Source organism: Macrobrachium rosenbergii, chromosome 27 (genome assembly GCF_040412425.1).
Source record: "Macrobrachium rosenbergii isolate ZJJX-2024 chromosome 27, ASM4041242v1, whole genome shotgun sequence".
NCBI classification, from domain to species: Eukaryota; Metazoa; Arthropoda; class Malacostraca; order Decapoda; family Palaemonidae; genus Macrobrachium; species Macrobrachium rosenbergii.
The window spans coordinates 5,440,216-5,459,012 of record NC_089767.1 but is presented as its reverse complement, the minus strand read 5'-3'; the positions used below and the strand labels follow the sequence as shown (position 1 = coordinate 5,459,012).

General features: G+C 41.5%; 2 protein-coding genes across 14 annotated transcripts in view; one reads left to right on the top strand and one right to left on the bottom strand.

Moving 5' to 3' along the window:
- Nucleotides 1-2,488, bottom strand: part of Ntan1 (N-terminal amidohydrolase 1) — a 397,928-nt gene extending 395,440 nt beyond the window's left edge. The window contains exon 1 of the mRNA XM_067128816.1: nt 2,324-2,488. The gene's annotated coding sequence lies outside the window, so the exon portion shown is untranslated. The remainder of the gene's footprint in view (nt 1-2,323) is intronic.
- A 1,647-nt stretch (nt 2,489-4,135) lies between these two features.
- Nucleotides 4,136-18,797, top strand: part of LOC136853375 (myotubularin-related protein 3) — a 108,942-nt gene continuing 94,280 nt past the window's right edge. For 3 of the 13 annotated variants that reach the window (XR_010857439.1, XM_067128810.1, XM_067128806.1), the window contains exon 1: nt 18,481-18,642. Coding sequence is in view for 6 of the 13 variants with exons in the window: in XM_067128804.1 (XP_066984905.1) it covers nt 4,287-4,359 (73 nt within the window). In the remaining 7 variants the exon portion in view is untranslated. Of the gene's footprint in view, nt 4,360-9,082; nt 9,222-16,877; nt 16,903-17,704; nt 17,814-18,480; nt 18,643-18,797 lie in introns of those variants that run through there. The other 10 variants (XM_067128804.1, XM_067128803.1, XM_067128802.1 and 7 more) reach the window with 7 other exon arrangements.

The following is an 18,797-nucleotide window of genomic DNA, read 5'->3' as shown; positions in this document are numbered from 1 at the left end:
AATAACGCCACCTTGCAAACACCTTTTAGGAATGCCTACAGTGCACAATGTAAGGTGTACTAAGGGCACTAAACCTATGCAAGCCAGGCTATTTAAGGACCCACCTCCCTATGTTAGGTTAGGTGGGGGATGCCTCAAGTTAGGGAAGAACCTGATACCCTAAGTTTGGTTAGGTTAGGTCGCAATGCTACGATGCATTTCAATTTACAGTGCCCTAGGTTAGGTGGGGGTCAGAGGGGCAAAGCCCCCAGGGTTAGGTAAGGAACCTACACCCTAAATTAGGTTGGGTGAAATGCATCCTTGTATTTCATTTTCATATTTTCCGACACCCATAACCCCCACTTTTCCAATGGTCCCCCTGAGTTGTAGGGAGGGTCCTGAATCACCAAAACTGCCCATTTGTTGCTGAAATGAACATCATATTTTGAAATCCAGCGTTCAATTATTTATAGTAAAAATTTACCATTTTTATACCTGTCATCTACAAGTCCCTATTCTGAGTTGTCTTTTGTTTCCAAAACTTTTGCGAAGATGAGCTGCGCCTTTAGAAGACCATTGCACATTTAAATGGTGACAGTAACTGCTGGAAGTGATCGATAACCAATGATATTTTTTATCTCTGGGATCACTCCGGGTAGGCCTGTTAGGCTAGTCACCATTCCACCACCTTGGCATTTGGTGTGTAAAGTCTTTATTCATATAAATTTTTCTGAGGATAATTTTGAAATGAACATTAAAATATGTTAAATATATACTGCCGGATCCACATTAATAATTATTAAGATAGTTTTACCAGACCACTGAACTGATTGTCAGATCTCACACGGTTAGTGAAGGATTTATTTTTTACTTTTATATATATATATATATATATATATATATATATATATATATATATATATATATATATATATATATATATATATATATATTATATATATTTTGTAAATTAAGCTACAATTTTAAATGTCCTTGCTGTTCAACATAATGAACGCATTCCGGTTCAAATGATTTTGGATGAAGGTGAGTTCTGAAACCGCAGATTTAGGCCTACTCAGAAGGTGGAGGTTTCTAAATGCAAAACATTTTGGATGAAGGTGAGTTCTGAAACCGCAGATTTAGGCCTACTCAGAAGGTGGAGGTTTCTAAATGCAAAATATTTTGGATGAAGGTCAGTTCTGAAACCGCAGATTTAGGCCTACTCAGAAGGTGGAGGTTTCTAAATGCAAAACATTTTGGATGAAGGTCAGTTCTGAAACCGCAGATTTAGGCCTACTCAGAAGGTGGAGGTTTCTAAATGCAAAACATTTTGGATGAAGGTCAGTTCTGAAACCGCAGATTTAGGCCTACTCAGAAGGTGGAGGTTTCTAAATGCAAAACATTTTGGACGAAGGTCAGTTCTGAAACCGCAGATTTAGGCCTACTCAGAAGGTGGAGGTTTCTAAATGCAAAACATTTTGGATGAAGGTGACTTCTGAAACTGCAGATTTAGGCCTACTCAGAAGGAGGAAGTTTCTAAATGCAAAACAAACAGCTTTCTGAAAGTGTACCTGATTTACACGTGGCTTTGACAAAGTAACAACGACTTAATTGATTTATAGAAATGATTTATAGATTTTAGGCAGGCATGCCAAGCACTGGGGCAACTAAGGTCATTCAGCGCTGAAAGGGCAATTGACAGTGAAAAGGTTTGAAATTGCAACGGGAGGAAAACCTCAGAGCAGTTGCAATATGAATCACTTGTTAGATGGCGGAGAGTAAGATGGAAGAAAGACGATACGAACGGAGGTACAGTAAAAGGAATGGAAGAGGTTGCAGCTAGGGGCCTAAGGAAAGCTGCAAAGAACCTGAATGCATACATTGCACCGCATGAGGTGCACTGACGGCGCTGACCCCCTACGGGAAACAATAAGTATGAAACCGTGGTCATACAGGCCGGGTATGTTAAGGGGGGAGAGTAGAAAGAGGTCAAAGAAATAATAAAATAATAAAGGTAAAAATAATAAAATAATAAAGGTAAGAAAACAAATATACCAATTATTTCCCTTTGACGTATTGGACTTATTATAATACTCATTTCCCTTTGTCGTACTGCACCCTCGGGCTCCGTAGGTGGGAGTCAATTCCAGGTGGGTAGGTTCCCTAACCTAAGTCTGGTCAAAATACATAATTTTATTCCACATTATGACCTGTACCTTAGACGGGTACGTACTGGATTAACCTCATGACCTAAACCGGAAAAACAATGGAGGTTCCGCGCTCAAAGGTAATGGCGGCACTTGCAGGATTGGCTGGAGACATCTTAAGTTTTCAAACAGCTTACCAGTATGATTCAAGCGACCTCTTAATTTCCATCTTGGGGTCATCACTTATGTAAACTCTGAATATCACTATAAACTTTTCACTTTTCTAAATAAACCGGCGGCGCCGACCCGACTTCCTAAAGGTAAATGGCGGTTGACCGTTGATGATGTTTGAATTTTGAAGGGTTCTCGTTTAGTGAAAATCATTCTTATATTACCGCGGTCGGCTATCAACACTAACCATTACTTATATAAAAACAAATTCGGTGTTACGAAATTATTGAAAAATACATTGGAATAGTTTCGAATTTTGTTAATTAAAGGGTTTTTTTTACGTCACGCTTAGACAGTGTTGCCAACTTTTTTGGGTCGGTGAAGGTTCGTTACCAACAGAGTAAACTCACATCACCTACGAAATACAAAGTTCAATTTGTCTCACATTCTTCCAGCTTTGATATTAACTGAATGTGAGGATATTCTCTGGAATCCTTAGCCATTGAGGGCATGGCGAAAAAATCAGCTGGAAAATCCTTCAAATAAAGGAGAAAATCACAAACTCGAGTGCTTTTTGAATGTGAAGAAAAATCTCCTCATTTGCTGAGATTGTAAAGTTATATGTTCAGTCTACTTTATAGATATATACCATTTATGAGCGTATATCGAAAGTCCCGACGTTCCAGAGCATTTTTTGCCTGTGCGTCCTTAAGTCCTTAAAATTTGGGTATGAGTCACCACGTTAAGGAACATGTACCTACGATTGGCAACACTGCAGTCAGATTCAGCTGTGCCGAGGCATGTCAAATGCAACGGCTCTCTGAAGGACCTGTCAGAGCTGAAAGAACAGGGAATGACTGAAACTAAATAAAAAAAAATAGAAGTGAATTTAGTGAAAATAAGACATTACTGCAAATAAGACATTAGTTTAGCCTTTTGAAAGAAATGCTAAATCATGACATTGCTGGAAAGCTTATTATTATAATTTATATATAACAACCAGTAGACAAATGTAAATACCTTTATAATAGTAGCCTATACTAAACGGTTGACTGCAGAGGTTACAAGGCTTATGTAATAAGGTACCTTATAGTCCTTATTGCCTTATTTAAGGTAATAGGGTACCAAAGTTGACAATGAATAAACACCCGCGTGACAGAAGCCAGTTTAAATCTAGCATTATTGGCCATCTTCAAGCAGGAATAAAATACGAAATTTTATGATTAGACTATCAAGACAAGCACTATAGGACGCTTCCCCCCATTCAGTACTTTAGACAGTAAAACAACTTCGTAGCTTTATCTCCTGTCCTCTCTTTATCTCCTTCTAATAAGTCATTCATGAAAACAGTAAACAATCATGGAGACAAAATACGCCATTGTCTTAGTACCAGTTGAGCAACAACTAGCCACTTTTAAATCTATGCAATCTAGTACAAGTTTCGCTTCCTGTGTAAGAGTTCGAACTGCTTTCAACAAATTACCGTACCTTCATCAAGCAATACTTCCTCAATCTCCCTCAACCCCCTCCCACTTCATATCAATCAAATGTAGGCCTATTGCAAGAACATTACCAAAGACTTCTTCCATCAACTTCGAATAATACGTAAACTTATTTATGTTATTATTAGAGAGTAACAATATGTGGGTACGTGCAGAAACATCCCTTTGTGGCAATGCCGAACGCAGGAACTCTTTCGAAACAAGACTTGGAAACAAAAAAAAAAAAAAAAGAACAATCTAAAGTTTTCAGCCATGTAAACTACTTAACAAGCTATAACAGCCCTGACCCTTGAGTAAGTTAAGTCACACAGGAGGAAAACAACAATAAAATATCCGAAGATGAAGTCAGAACTCTGTGAACGCATCACTATCGTTCGCTGTGTCGTTCGTGCGCTGTGGCCTTTCGAGTTTCGAGTACGAAGTTTTGTAACCGAGTGTGGACGCTTAGGAACCAAGGGGGGCGCCAGAGAAAGCAAACTTGTCAACGATGTTGAGTTTTCAAGTGATTTTTAATGCGGTAAAGTGGATCTATTCCCCTGCGGCGGAAAGAGATGAAGAAAGTAAGTCATTCAGTGTGCTGTATAATGATTTGTTTTGGAGGGTAGATATTGTCTCGAAGATGTATACCAAAGATTATCACTAATAATAATTATGTCTGTGGAGGAAAACCCACCACCGTCGCTATCCACAAGTTCCCTCAGATATGTCTTATCGTTCAGAGCTTTGTTTCCGGTAGTTAGCTGATGTTTTTCAACATACGACAGGAAACGTTATCACTTTTGCTTGGGAAGAATCTCTAGCGTCGGCAACACTAACCCCCCTTTTTTTTTTTTTTGTACGTTCTTAAATCTTGAAGGTTTGGAACTTTTGCTATTCGTCACAGGCTATTGGAAGCTGTTGGAATCTGTTGGCAATGTGTTGCAGTCTGTAGTCAATGGATGTTTTTCCAGAAGTGTCGAAATTATTTATGGTTTTTAGAGTCAATTTTCGGTGTGGCAACTCGCTTAGACGTTGTGATAACCTAGTCTGATATCGTTGGAGACTTCGTTCATCTGTTTTTGTAAGATTTTGTTAGTTCTTCTTCTTTTGTAACCTATTTTCATGGAACAAGCCCACCAAAGGGGCCATTGATTTGAAATTCAAGCTTCCAAAGAATATAGTGTTCATTAGGAAGAAGTATGAGGAGATAAAAAAAATAAACAAATAATGTATTGAAATGCAAGGAGAATAGTATTAGGGTAGCAATGCACTGCATCTTCACTTGACTCTGAAGTTCTAACTGCAAAACATCCTCTGAAGGGAGGCTGTTCCACAGTCTAACGGTGTGAGGAATAAAGGACCTCTGGAACTCTGGAGAAGTTCGACAGCGAGGCTAAACATTTTTACTGCATATTGGTGCTTCTGCTGTTCAGAGAATCTGGTTGCTCTGGGCAGGAAGAGGGGATCAGGGATCAATTTTTGTGAATTTGGAGCCGCTCTGTATACAAGACGTGAGTACTTTGAATAAGGTTTTCAACTGCCGAAATTCTTCTGCTATCTTACTGGAAGTCGTTTGTGAGGTAATGAAGGTCAAGTGTCCTTTATATTAATAGACCTTGTGCCCAGCGAGCTACTGGAATAACGAGAACTTGGCTGGAGCGAGTCGTCATTCTCTGATAGCTGCAAAAAAGATGTTAAAGCCAGGTCAAGTTACCTCACTCCCTGCCCCCGCGCCCCTCTCTCACGGGTACAGAATCACTTCGTCAACTATTCGCCATATTTGAAAGGAATGAATTTTCCGTTGATTCAGCTTTGCTACTCGTGAGATCATCAAAATTACCACCGCTTTTGGATGCTCCTTTTCCTGCTGGTTACAGAAACCACCTGATTTGCTAAATGCTTTACAGCTTCCCTTTAAGTTACTTTTTTATTGTACAAAATTCACTTTGTGCGCATGAAGAGACTAGACCGTTCATTTTCTTAAAATTCGTGTATTTACTTTTTTTTTTTTTGAGAACGGAGGGGTTTCTGCAAAAAAAACTTCATTTCACTTTACAATTAACGCACAGAGAGAGAGAGAGAGAGAGAGAGAGAGAGAGAGAGAGAGAGAGAGAGAGAGATGGGGTACGGGGGTTCGTGCGCATGACTGACTGAAAATGTTGAAGCTAAGGAGCAGCTTTGTCCGTCGTGACTAGTTTTCTTCACTTTTCCTTTAGACTTATATAAACGAGCCACACTTCTCATGCCTGTCGGTTTTGTAATTTTGGTCTCTGCGAAAGACTGTTGGGATTTTCGAGGACAACAGCAACAAAGATTAGACAGCACCTCACGCCTAAACTGAGCCTAGACCTAAACACGTCGTATCTCCCACATGAGACTTTGAAACGGAGACGGCAAGTTGCCTTGGTAACACTAAGTTTGCGAGAGATTTTAACAAGCTAATTAAGAAAAAAGTCAAATAACTCCAATGTCGGGAACTTGCATTAAAGTAAAAATAGATCCTTTTTTATGGAGACCAGAAAAATATAAACTGACAGTTGCCAAAACCCAAGCTGATGGTTTAACTTTCTCGTTGCGTTCTCTAAATACTTCATTCGCAACCGAAGCTAAATGTAACACCTGAAAAAATATTTGAGATCGATGCGGAGGCCATTAAAAATGTATCTAAAAAACTTATTTAAAAATGTAGATTAAAATATAAATGTCCGGTATGTTGTCTCAATTAGCATCGCTCTCTAAGTTGAATGGTATGGAATAATTTTAATAAAATACTTGCCAGTTGCAGTGTACTTTGTATTTAGAGTAGACAAAGTCTTATAGAATAATCTAGACCCAACATACCATGTTTTCCTGGCCGTAGTAATCAGTTTCTTGTTCATTTCTGTGGCAAAATCTCCCGGTGGCCACGGTATTTTCAGTTTCAAACGATAGCCAATGTCTTTCATGAACTTTCAGTTCAGAGAGAGAGAGAGAGAGAGAGAGAGAGAGAGAGAGAGAGAGAGAGAGAGAGAGAGAATCCTCAGTACAAGATATTTTTCAAATGTTAGAGCGTAAACAGTAAATAACACTGCAGTGACTTTTGCGGAGTGGGACCTTGGTAAGAAAAAAAAAAAAATTAAACAGTTGACTTTCTCTGTAAAGAAGTCACAGTTGACTTTCTCTGTAAAGGAGTCAGACCTGGTTGAATAATCTTTCATAGATCCAATGCTCGAATGTAATAAGCCTATAACCTTCTTAGAAATAGTCAGTCATAGAAAGTCAAGAGAGCTAGGGAGTGAGTGAGTGAGTGAGTGAGATTTGTAAAGCCTTGAAGATTCATGTCAGACGTAAGAGTGTCTAACCCTTTCAGCACGTGCCAAATATGTATACCCGAAGAGTGCCAGGGGAGGGCACTTTAATTTTTTTTTCCTTGAGGATAATATTCGTCACTCTTACATAACCGCCGAAAATCAAAGTCGCAGCACGCTGGTATCTGTGCCGAATGGGGCCTGGGGGAAGGGCGTGGGGTTGGAGTCATCATCAAGGCCTCCGTCATAGCAACAAGGAAGGTGCAGATATTTTCAGTATCACAAAGTCGACGCGATAAACACGTACATCACCCACCCACCTACCTACCTACCGACCTACCCCTCGCTGGTTATAAACAAGGGCCGAGGTGCTTCGGTACGTCCATTGTCTTCGCTTCTTTGTCGAGTCATTTGTTTTTGGGAGAGGTGAACTGCTACGTGGCGCAGTGCCATTATTGCTTTGTCGAGAAGTTAAGAGTTCCTTTTATAATTCTCTCTCTCTCTCTCTCTCTCTCTCTCTCTCTCTCTCTCTCTCTCTCTCTCTCTCTCTCTCTCTCTTTGCGACGAGGTTTATTGGTAAATAGAGGAAATCGCTCTTGTGAACTACGTGTTTGGGAGCTTATCATTTGATAAAGAATGTTAACCTCTTCACAGGTGTTATCTCGGATATGAGTCATCGTCAGACCAGAAACATCATTGAAATCGGCTTTAATCCGACCACACGGACTATTCATGTATAGCTGATATTTTCGTAAACTCTCATCATATAAAAATGTAATGTAAACTTTCGTTTTTGCAATTTTATGATCGTATAATGACACTGAAATTCTCCGCTGTAAGTCAATTGGGATGCGATGGTGTCTACACTGATGGGTAGAGAGTCGGCAGCAGCTGCAGGTGTTTCTGGTAATAATTGATTGAGTGTTTCTCTAAATCTGTAGGAAATGGTGATGTGAGCGTTTGAATTTGTTTTGATGACAAGCGCGCACGTAAGGAAAATTGCTGTGCTTTGGGTTCAACGTACGAGTTAACATTCATTCTTGATCACTCAAAGGTGTTTCTTGAATGTCCTGTATAAAGCGGCTGACCCAAGGAGATGAAACCGCTCTGTATAGACCCATAACTCATTTTTTTTTTTTTTTTTTTATTAAGCTGGCTTTATGTCAGCACGGGCTCTTCCTCATAAAGCTTGGACCCATACCCATTGCAGTGGCTGGAGACAGTTTACCCTTGAAATTTTATAAATCCGCACGTCTGTGAGTCTGCCACTTACAATCAACAATTTTGGCCCAAAACTATTTTCCGACCAGTCCTCATTATCAGTATTTTGTGAACATTTTAATTGTTAGTGCCTGACATGTATATGCGCTGTTACCACTATTATCATTATTATTATTTCTGCTGCCATGTATGTGTTATGTTAGTTACTATTGTTATTCAATCTCAGAAGTCTTTTCCTTTAGGAGAGGGCGCCACCCCTTTTTTATTGTCTGTCTTTTTTACATAAATGTAAATGTGGTTTATATATATGTTGAGCTTGAACTGTACTTCGTTGTTGAAGCCCAGTACCTGATGTCAAGGATTGCTCCACTATGTGACTCAACCCTTTTGGGCGTCCCGTATATGTATATTTTTTTATCCTGTTCTTCTCACAGGATGGGAGGGGGTGGGGGGTGTCCAATAAATTAGCCGCTCACGACGCCAAATCAAATCAAATAGACTTATGGATCCATAACAAAGACGGGTGTTGTATCATAGTTCCCGGGACCTTTGGACCAGGCGTTATCTTCCTGGATGGTCATACTCGGGTCGACTCGTAGTACACCTGTGGGTATAGCGAGTGGAATTTAAGGCGGGGGGGGCGGGGAGGGGGGAGGACAACAACAGTAGCCTATCGGATGCTAGGTCAGTAGGCCTACGGGCAATTCTTAAGCTTTGAATTGGCTGATCGGTGGGTTTCCGTGCGTGGCCTGGCTGACTCACTCTTCGCCCTTCTTGGCTGGAAGGCCGGATTCGGAAGTAGCCATACCTCGTGTTAGAGTGAAGTACTTTCCAGGGGGATATTTTCTTTAAGTGCTTATAAGTCATGAATCCACGCGGACATGCCGTCAGAGCTCTCTTTTCTAAGTTGAGACTAGGTTCGCTTAGTAAGAAAGGTAAGTCACGGCAGGGTTTAATTGCTTTTTTCTTTATTTCTAAAGCACGTGTCCCGCAACACATTCGCATCGGGATCCGTCCTCCCAAGGTAGAGAAAGTATACGGTCTAGACCCAACGTTTTCCGTTACGTTTACGGAATATTGACGAATTTTCTTGAACTCTCTACCGAATATCCTCTATCGTCCTATTTGGGTGAAACGTATCTAGAATATTATTTACATTTCATCCAGCATGGGCTTTTGTCTATACTTGGGTCGTTGAAGAGGAGCTAAAGTGAGTTTTGTAGATTATTATTTATCTGAGTTATTCCTCTTCGCTATTGCTTTGATTTTGTGTGTGGTTGACCCAAACTGGCCGCTGTACCTGATCTTCAGTAGAGACAATACGAAACCAGTGACTAGAGTATATAACATAAATAAATAAACAAATTTATGCGTTCAGTCGCGTGTTTTAACGGATCTGTTCCCCGTATAGGGGGTTAGTGCTATCCTCGTTCCTTTTATTGTACCTCCTTTTATCTTCTTTCTTCCATCTTACCTTCCACCCTCTCCGAACGATTGGTTCATAGTGCAGCTGCGAGGTTTTTCTCCTGTTACACCTTTCGGACCTTTTACTGTTAATTTCCGTTTCAGCGCTGAATGAGCTTAAGTTCTACACCCATTTCAATATCCAATTCTGTATAACAGACCTGTTCTAGTATAGCAGGTGTTTGACCGAGTAGGCGCAAGGGAAGCTGTACAAATGCCCTTTCTTTCCATAGCAGTTACCACACCGATTAGCATAAATGTTAAACAGAGAAACAGCTTAGGTTAGACAGACAACGACTGCAGACGAAGACAATGTCAGGTGAAACACTCTAACGAAGCATTTGACAGATTTTGTCAATAAGGCACGGGATCTGTCCTATTTGCGGGAGCAAGAGTGGGCTAAAGATTTTTCCAGAACTGGGCTAAAGAAACCTGTTGTGCTTGGCAGGCTGGCAACACACTGCGTCGGACGGTTGTAGTCTTTCATTCAAGCCTCGGCTAATTTGCGCGCGCGGTCTCTGCTTGAAAGTCTCGCCGACCTTGGGCGGAGAAAATACCCTTTTTGAGCGTGTATGTAACGTGCGCCCTAGAGGCTAACTATTCGCACACAACTCTTCCCCTATGTTCGTGAGCAATTCTAGTGGGGAATTTAGCCCCATTTCCCTTCAAGTATTTGGTGTTTTGCTTATTACGATGTGAATTTCTTTAACGCTTAAATGCAAATTTATTGTTTAATGTTTCTTTTTAGTTTTCTGTGAAAGAAAACTCTTGTGCCGGGTTTGTCTATCTGTCCGCACTTTATCTGTCCGCCCTCAGATCTCAAAAACTACTGAGGCTAGAGGGCTGCAAATCGGTATATCGATCATCCACCCTCCGATCATCAAACATACCAAATTACATCCCTCTAGCCTCAGTAGTTTTTATTTTACTTAAGGTTAAATTTAACCATAATCGTGCTTCAGGCAACGATATAAGATAGGCCACCACCGGGCCGTGGTTAAATTTCACAGGCCGCGACTTGTAAAGCATTATACCAAGACCACCGAAAGATAGATCGTTTTTCGGTGACCTTGATTATACGTCGTAGCGGTTGTACAGAAAACTCGATTGCGCCGAGTTTCTTCGGCGTTATTTTTACTTCTTTTTTTAAGATCCCAAGGCTTTCTGAGACCCGCAAGTTCACTCGTCATATATATAAAAATAATATTGTGTAGACATTTTGAGAGCTTAAACATACTCCGTAGTAACTGTCAAATCCACGCTGTCATAATACTCGTTTCTGCTGAATGGCTTCATTTGCTGTTCTGGAGTCAAGTGGGAGTTTAGCTTGCGGTTTACTTGCCCCTAATAAACTCTGTTGGAAATTTCCCACCTTTCGGGAGAGAATTTGGTGATATTAAAGCGACCAAGTAAGGCGCCGAAGTTTCTTCAACGCGATCGAGTTTTCTGTATAGCCAATAGAACTATCTTTCGGCGGTCTCGGTATAATACTGTATGAGCAGCGGCCCATGAAACTTTAACCACGGGTCGGTGGTGGCCTATCCTATATCGTTGCCAGAAGCACGATTATGGCTAAATTTAACCTTAAATGAAATAAAAACTATTGAAGCTAGAGGGCTGCAATTTGGTATGTTTGATGATTGGAGGGTGGATGATCAACATACCAATTTGCAGCCCTCTAGCCTCAGTAGTTTTTAAGATCTGAGGGCGGACAGAAAAAGTGAGGATGGATAGTCAAAGCCGGCACAATAGTTTTCTTTTGCAGAAAACTAAAAATGATTGCAAGATATGATCCCATCAGTAGTAATTCATGTGATACGTTTGGTGTGGCCTTTTGGCCTAAATTCTGTATTCCATTCCAAACAAGGAGAGGTAGAGGAAGTTAGGAAGTTAAGAAGGATTACTGAGATTCTTTAATTTCCTTAAATCTCCTTTTAACATCCTGTGTAGAATATGGGTAGAGTGTGTAGAATTGGGCCTAGATTAATATCACTTAACTTTGTTAGATGAATTAGCAAGGATTCTTGTAATTATACTACTATGGGACTAGTCAATTCACTGATTTTTCACTAAAGTGTCCAAATAGAGCATTGTTCTCTTGCCCGGTTTTGACTGAATATTTGTGTATGCATGCATGATACAGCTCATGACCACACTCCTAGTCCTACCAGTTCATTCTCGCCCAAACACTGGGAAGCACCCAGGTCTGGTAGCTAAGGTTCACACTGCGCTTAAACATATCCGGTGTCAATTTTGGCTTGCTCAAAGACTGACACAAGTAGATAACTTTTCTCATCCACTATCCCTAGAGTAGTCAGTCGGGCAGATGTATCTGCTGCCACTTCTTCAGGAGAGGGGACTTCTCAGTCTGTGACTGATTTGTTAGGGCCTGAGTGTCCTCTTACTGAACTTATGCAGGCTGAGTTGGAAGGGCACTTTGTGAGGTTACCGGGGTTATCTGTGTGTGCAATAGTCTTTGGGAATTGGCCAGGGCTCCCACATTGCCCCCAATCTCATTAACTGAACAAAACTTAGGGTTTGCTCCTGGGTTTGCACTTGTTATGGGTGTCTTGTAGCAGGTGAACAGTCTGATCTATGCATTGGAAGGTTTTCTAGCTTCCATCCTGTTTGTCAAACTGCTTTTTCACCTGACACACCAGTGGTTGTTCCTACTCTCCTGCAGTGTCAGTTACCATTGTCTCTTTCCAAGCAGCATCATAGCTCGATTCCATCCTCACTGTATCATCCTCAGATGACAGGGTGAAGTTCAAGAGGCTGGAGGTGTCAGGATGAAAGACGCTGATTTTCTTTCAAGCCAGAATACTAATCTATAGATGGGCTTTGTCCTAAGAAGGTGCGATGCGCTCTACCTTATTTTCACGTACTTCAGCCAAAAGTAGCCTCACCCTGCCAACTGGATCAGTGTTGGACTCTGTTCCACTCTATTGAAAGTGTGAAGATGAGGCAGCAATGAATCAGAAACAATGCAACAGTAGGGACACTTGATTCACCGCGCAGTGTCCTTCAGGTCCTCCAAGACTTTAAAGGGAATCACAGCCAATCCCTCACAAGTGGCCATACCTTCAGCTGTCAGGTTCAGGGAAGGCTCAGTCACCCCCAAGGCAGCAACTAGGAGTTATCTTTTTACTCCCTGCGAAAGGGTTTGGAGCTCTTGAAGCTCCAGGAGCCCCCTGCTCAGGCTCCAGCCTAAGGGAAAGGTAGCGGGAAGGGGGAGTGAGGGGGGGTTGCTCTCCATATTCCTATCGCATTCAGGTCCTGTACTTAAAATCAAAATCAACCCGCCTCCTCCATGACAGCAGTGTCTTAAGTCAACGTTCATTTCTCTTGACAGCACAGTGAATAAGTCAACTGCATACATTTGCATCAAAACCTAAGTTTGATATTTTAATTGATATTTGTGCCTTAATCTTTAAGTATTGAAAATCGGAGCGTGATTTAACGACAAACCTGTATATATAATAAGTATATGTATGTTTATAAAAAATCTATTTTGGGGTATTCAAATTAAATTTCAAAATCCTAAGAATCAAGAATCACACTGGATAGTAACTATAGAAAAGCGTGGCTTTTGTAACAGTGAAATCTGTATGTCCAAGTGCCAAATGTAAAACCTGCATTTTCTAAAAAACTTTTTTTTGTATAAACATTGAAAATACCACAATGAGATTATATTAAGCTATTTTTAGAGTATAACCCCTAATTGTTGAAAGGACATTCTATTAATTTCAGCCAGGAGAAAGCTCAACATTTTTACTTTCAGTTTCTTAAGACCTGTCAGTTCCTAATTGAGCGGGTGGGTACCGTTCTCAGCTAACACTCTACTGGCCCTGCGTTCGAATCCCCGACCGGCCAGTGATGAATTAGAGGAATTTATTTCTGGTGATAGAAATTCATTTCTCACTATAACGTGGTTCGGATTCCACAATAAGCTAGGTAGTCAATTGGTTCTTAGCCACGTAAAGTAAATCTAATCCTTGGGGCCAGCCCTCTCTAGGAGGGCTGTTAATCAGCTCAGTGGTCTGGTTAAACTAAGGTGTACTTACTTCTTGAGACCTGTCATGCTTATATCACAGCCCAAAGTAAAGCTGGACATGTTGTATATGAAGGTGATATGTGCATTCCCTCCCAGAGTTTTAACAATTTAGAAAGGAGCTGCTGAATAAGTGTCCTAAAACATTCCAGAAATTTCTCCTATGAGACAGCGCAGCCGGAGGGTTCCTTAGTACTGATATAGCGTTAGTTTCCTTGTTTATTTAAGGATCTCATTTAATATCATATGTAAATATAGACCTTACTTAGATTACATTAAATATTTGAAACCATGTGTTGAGGTGTTTGGTTTGAATACAGTGACTTCAGTCATTATTTCTATACGAGCTTGTTGGTGCGTGCTACGTGGGTTGGAACTTGGCGCTGCTGTCTCCCCTACATACCCTGCCCCCACCTGGGCTGAAAACAGGTTTGCAGAAGGAGGGTGGATATGTCATGTCTCCTCTACCCTCCCGATCCTCTTCCTACCCCTGCACCATCAGGGCTGGACAAACAGGTTCACAGGAGGAGGGTGGATGTGTCATGTCTCCCCTACCCCCTCGATCCCCTACTTACCCCACCCTCACCTGGGGTGAACAAACAGGTTCACAGGAAGGGGGTAGATGTGTCATGTCTCCCCTACCCCCTCGATCCCCTACCTACCCCGCCCTCACCTGGGGTGGACAAACAGATTTTAAGGAGGAGGGTGGATGTGTCAAGTCTCTCCTACCCTCCCGATCCCATACCTACCCCAGTAATAACTGGGGTTGCTTATCCCTGTTCAGAAGCACTGCCAGGTTCTGTACAGCACAGTAGACGGGCTTAGGCTCAGTCAAGTTATTGGGTTTACTGAAGATTCGGCGATGTCTTCTGCCTGTTAGCCGAGCTCAGAAAATGTTAACTGAAGAAATTTAATCTTTTTTATTTACTTTTGTGTCTGCAACTTCTGGTTGGTCTCTCGTTCCTCCTCCACAGCCTTGGTGTCAGAATTATTCATTCATTCATCAGTTATGAAAACTTTTAAGTGGATGTCTTATGGTTCATGTTTCTGGAATCAAACCTGGCCTTGCCAGCCAAACGTAATTCAGGGAGCTGTGGCTCAAGTTTCAGTTGTCTCTATGGAATTGATTCTGAGGTTTCCATACTGCCTCCTAATCTAGACGTTCTTGGTGGTATGAACTATCTCTGGTGAATCTCTGGCTCACGGAATTTCTAAGATGTAATACCTGTAATGATTAACTTATGAGCTATCAACTTATATAGCATACAAGTAAGAGAGAGCTGATCAAGTAACCTTGTGGAATACCAACAGAAAGATCTCTATACCTCCAACCAAACTTACTGAGCCTCAAAGTTTACCACCTTCTTGAGTAGCTGGTTTCTGCTTGGCAATTTCTATAGTGTGTGTAGTAGGTGTTTGAGGGACAGAATCAAACTTCTGTGGAAAATGTGATTATATTGCATCAAAATTTATTAAATTTTGAGTCATCAGAATGCTTTTCTCCTCAGGGGTAAAAATTGCTTCTCAAGAAGCTCAGAGAATTGTGGTGTTAAACTTAGAGCCATCTTTCACTGGATGGAAATGCTCGACTGGCCCCCTTTTAAGAAACTGCCATCATCAGGGCTAACTTTCAGTCTTAAGGGACTGCATTACTCATGACTGATTCTGTGAATGAAGGGATGGGCACAGCACTTTCACTGGTCAGCTCACTAAGTGTTCTGGAAAAAACACTTTATCAGGTTTCTTATTTTCCTGCTCTTAAACCTCTGTAGTACCTTTCTGACTATCGCTCCATCAGTGTCAATTGGGATTATTAATATGATTTGTACAGTCAGTTTATTTTAAGTTGTGTGAGGAACTTGGCTTTCTTTTTGCTATTTTCGTAGAACTTTTTTCTGATGTTTTAAGGACATTTCTAAAGCTCTGGTACCTATGAGGTCATTCAGCGCTGAAAAGGAAATTGACAGTAAAAAGTTTTGAAAGGTATAACAGGAGGAAAACCTCAAAGCATTTGCACTGTGAATCAACTGTCAGGAGAGGGTGGAAAGTAAGAAGGAAGAATGAGAATATGAACGGAAGTACAGTAAAAGGAATGAAAGGGGTTGCAGCTAAGGGCCAAAGGGGCGCTGCGAAAAAACTAATAATGCCTACAGTGCGCCGCATGAGGTGCAATGACGGCGCAACCCTCCGACGGGGTATTTTCCCCGAAGCACAGGGGCACTTGGCATGACGCCTAAATCTCGGATGATCAAGTAAGAGATAAATCTATCTACTATCTATCTATCTATCTATCTGTATATATATATATATATATATATATATATATATATATATATATATACAGTATATATATAAACTTTTTATCGCATGACCGTGATTCATATATATATGGAAATTAAACTACAAATATCGTTTAACATCCACTTCACGCTATCTCCCTTGATGGCTATCAGTGATTTTGAACGTTGATTAGAAGCCGTTGGTTGTACTGCCGGGTGTTGATGAGTCAGTCAGGTTCCAAACCATTTATCACTTATAATTCCCCTTCGGTGATATTCCTGAAGTAGCGAGAATTGGATATCAAACGACATTTGTATCTTAATGTTTGATAAATGTACATGTATATATACATATATATATGTATATCATTACATACTTTATATATATAGGCCTATATGAGAGGGAGGGAGAGAGAGAGAGAGGGGGGGGGAAACTGTTGCAAAATGCTGCCCTGTTTAGTAGAATGTGTATCGACGTCGCCTAGGAAATCTTCTCCCCACCGTGAAAACCGTTCAGTTTTTCTTCTACAAGAACGACAGGAGGACAGGAAACAAATATATCCCGCGCGGCGTCAACAGTAGAGAAACTCGTTCACATCTGAGATAACATCTCGAGGGGGGCATTGCCCCCTCTTCGCCGACGAAAGAAACAAATAAGGAGGTCGGCTGGAAAAAAAAAAAAAAAAGTTCGGGGGAGGGGCCGGAGGAAGGCGCTCTAAATCTTCTTCCAGCCCCTCTTGCCTGAACTCTCTTTTCGTCGGTTTCACAGTGTCCCAGACTGCACGCCCTTCTCCGTTCCGTCTCCTGCGGAAATGTATCCAGGTAACTTGAGTGATATCGCATTTGGCACGTTTCGTTTCGCCGAGTCGTCTGCCAGGAGTATACATTGTCATAAAGAGCTGGTAGCTGCTCGTGTTACATCGAAAAACCAGACTGGTGGAGTTGATAGAGGGCGGCGAGAGACTTCCTATAGCAGGCCACATGCTTCTGGAAGGAATCTTAACATTAGCCACAGTATCATTTTTGTGAAGTTCCCTTTTGAAAGCTCGCGAAAACTAATAACGTAGACTTCGATTACCTACGTGATCTCGACCGAATGATCTTTTTACAAATGTCTTGAGAGACTTGAAACTCGATTGATAAAATCGTGGCCCAGTTAAAAGTCTTGTGGTCATGATGTGTGGAGAATTTCCGGCCAAGTAAGTCTACAAAAGATCTTGAGTACTTAGAAATCGATAAGGAAAGCAAGCCCCTCGTGTGCAGAGGATTTCCCCCACCCAACCCGCACATGCGAGACACGCCCACGCAGAATGGACACGCCCACTTCTGCAACATGCGGCAAAATGCCCGTCTGCTGGCTCGCCCCATCATCATGCAAGCAAATTCGCCAAAGTTCAGCTGTTCACCTGCACAGCGACACTTTCGCATGGGGCAGATTATGTTCAAAACTTCATGGCCGTCCCGTTACGCATTCCCCGGGGAAAGAAAACTGTTTAGAAGTTTAATGTATGTGCGACAACAATATGAAAAGGAAAGATACACCAATAACTTTAAAAAAAAAAATCAATTGAGCTAGTTCTCATCTCTTGCTGAGGGCTAGTACAAACCCACGTGGCTCCAGTGTGGGCCGGCACAGCGTAGGTGTGGCATTAGACAAGCGGTTGTCTTTCAGTTGCCATTCTCACTGTAGATCATATACTCAGGGGGTTGACACAGAGGGGCGTGAACCCCAGGTAAATGTGGGCCTATCTTGTTCACTTCTCAAGGTCGTTTGCTCAATGTTTATATCGCTGCTGGGTCAGCCAACTACCATTTTTACAATGATTTTTTTCTGCATAGGATCGCAATTCAGTATGATGTTTATCACTTAGGTACTCGAAATCATACAAATTCTTCTCGTTACCAATATGGGCACTACCCTAGATACCGCCAGGTACCCTTTTATAATCAGATGACTGTGATATGGTATCACGAAATTTAGAGAGTACCCTATGCTCTCTCGATTCCCGAATGTATTGTGGCGGGAGCGTTGGGGGGGAAAAATTGTATGTTTTTTCTCTGGTGTTACGTTTTGTGTTGCTTGTCTATTAATATTTTGTTCTAGATTTGATGGGAAGTCAGTTACGGTTTTCATCGATTCACTTAATTGGCGTTTTAATTATTATTTACATGAAGCGATAATCTCAAGTCAGCTGTTCTGTGACGTCATATGCCCTTGAGGACTCGTAGTACTGGAAATAAAGTCTTCTGAAAATTAAAGTCGGCGAATATTCCCCCAGTGAATTCTTTAACGTGACCTGAGAATGAGGCAAAATAGAAAGTAAATTCTCACACAACTATACTGTAGATGGAGAATCCCCAAGCAACGTACACACTCGGCGACGTTAGTCACGAGAGTATTGGAACCGTGTCTTGTGTTGTTATTGTCGCCATATTGTAGTGACACAGTTTCGATGTCGAAGTGAAAACACAACTTTTATGGTTATAACTGCTTGAGGGCTGTTTGCTAGTACACCCTAGCGTGGCCACACACACACTCAAGGGTGACATAAGACCCGCAAGGTGAGGAACGTGTAGTATAAAAGGGGGATTGTGGCAGGTGACGTCGAAAGGTGTTGGAGTTAACCGCCCACGACTTCCCTTCTAGAAATGTAAACGTTGTCGCGATCCCGCCGGAAATTGCGGCGTCGTTCCTCCTCCAGGGGCGGAGTTGCGCC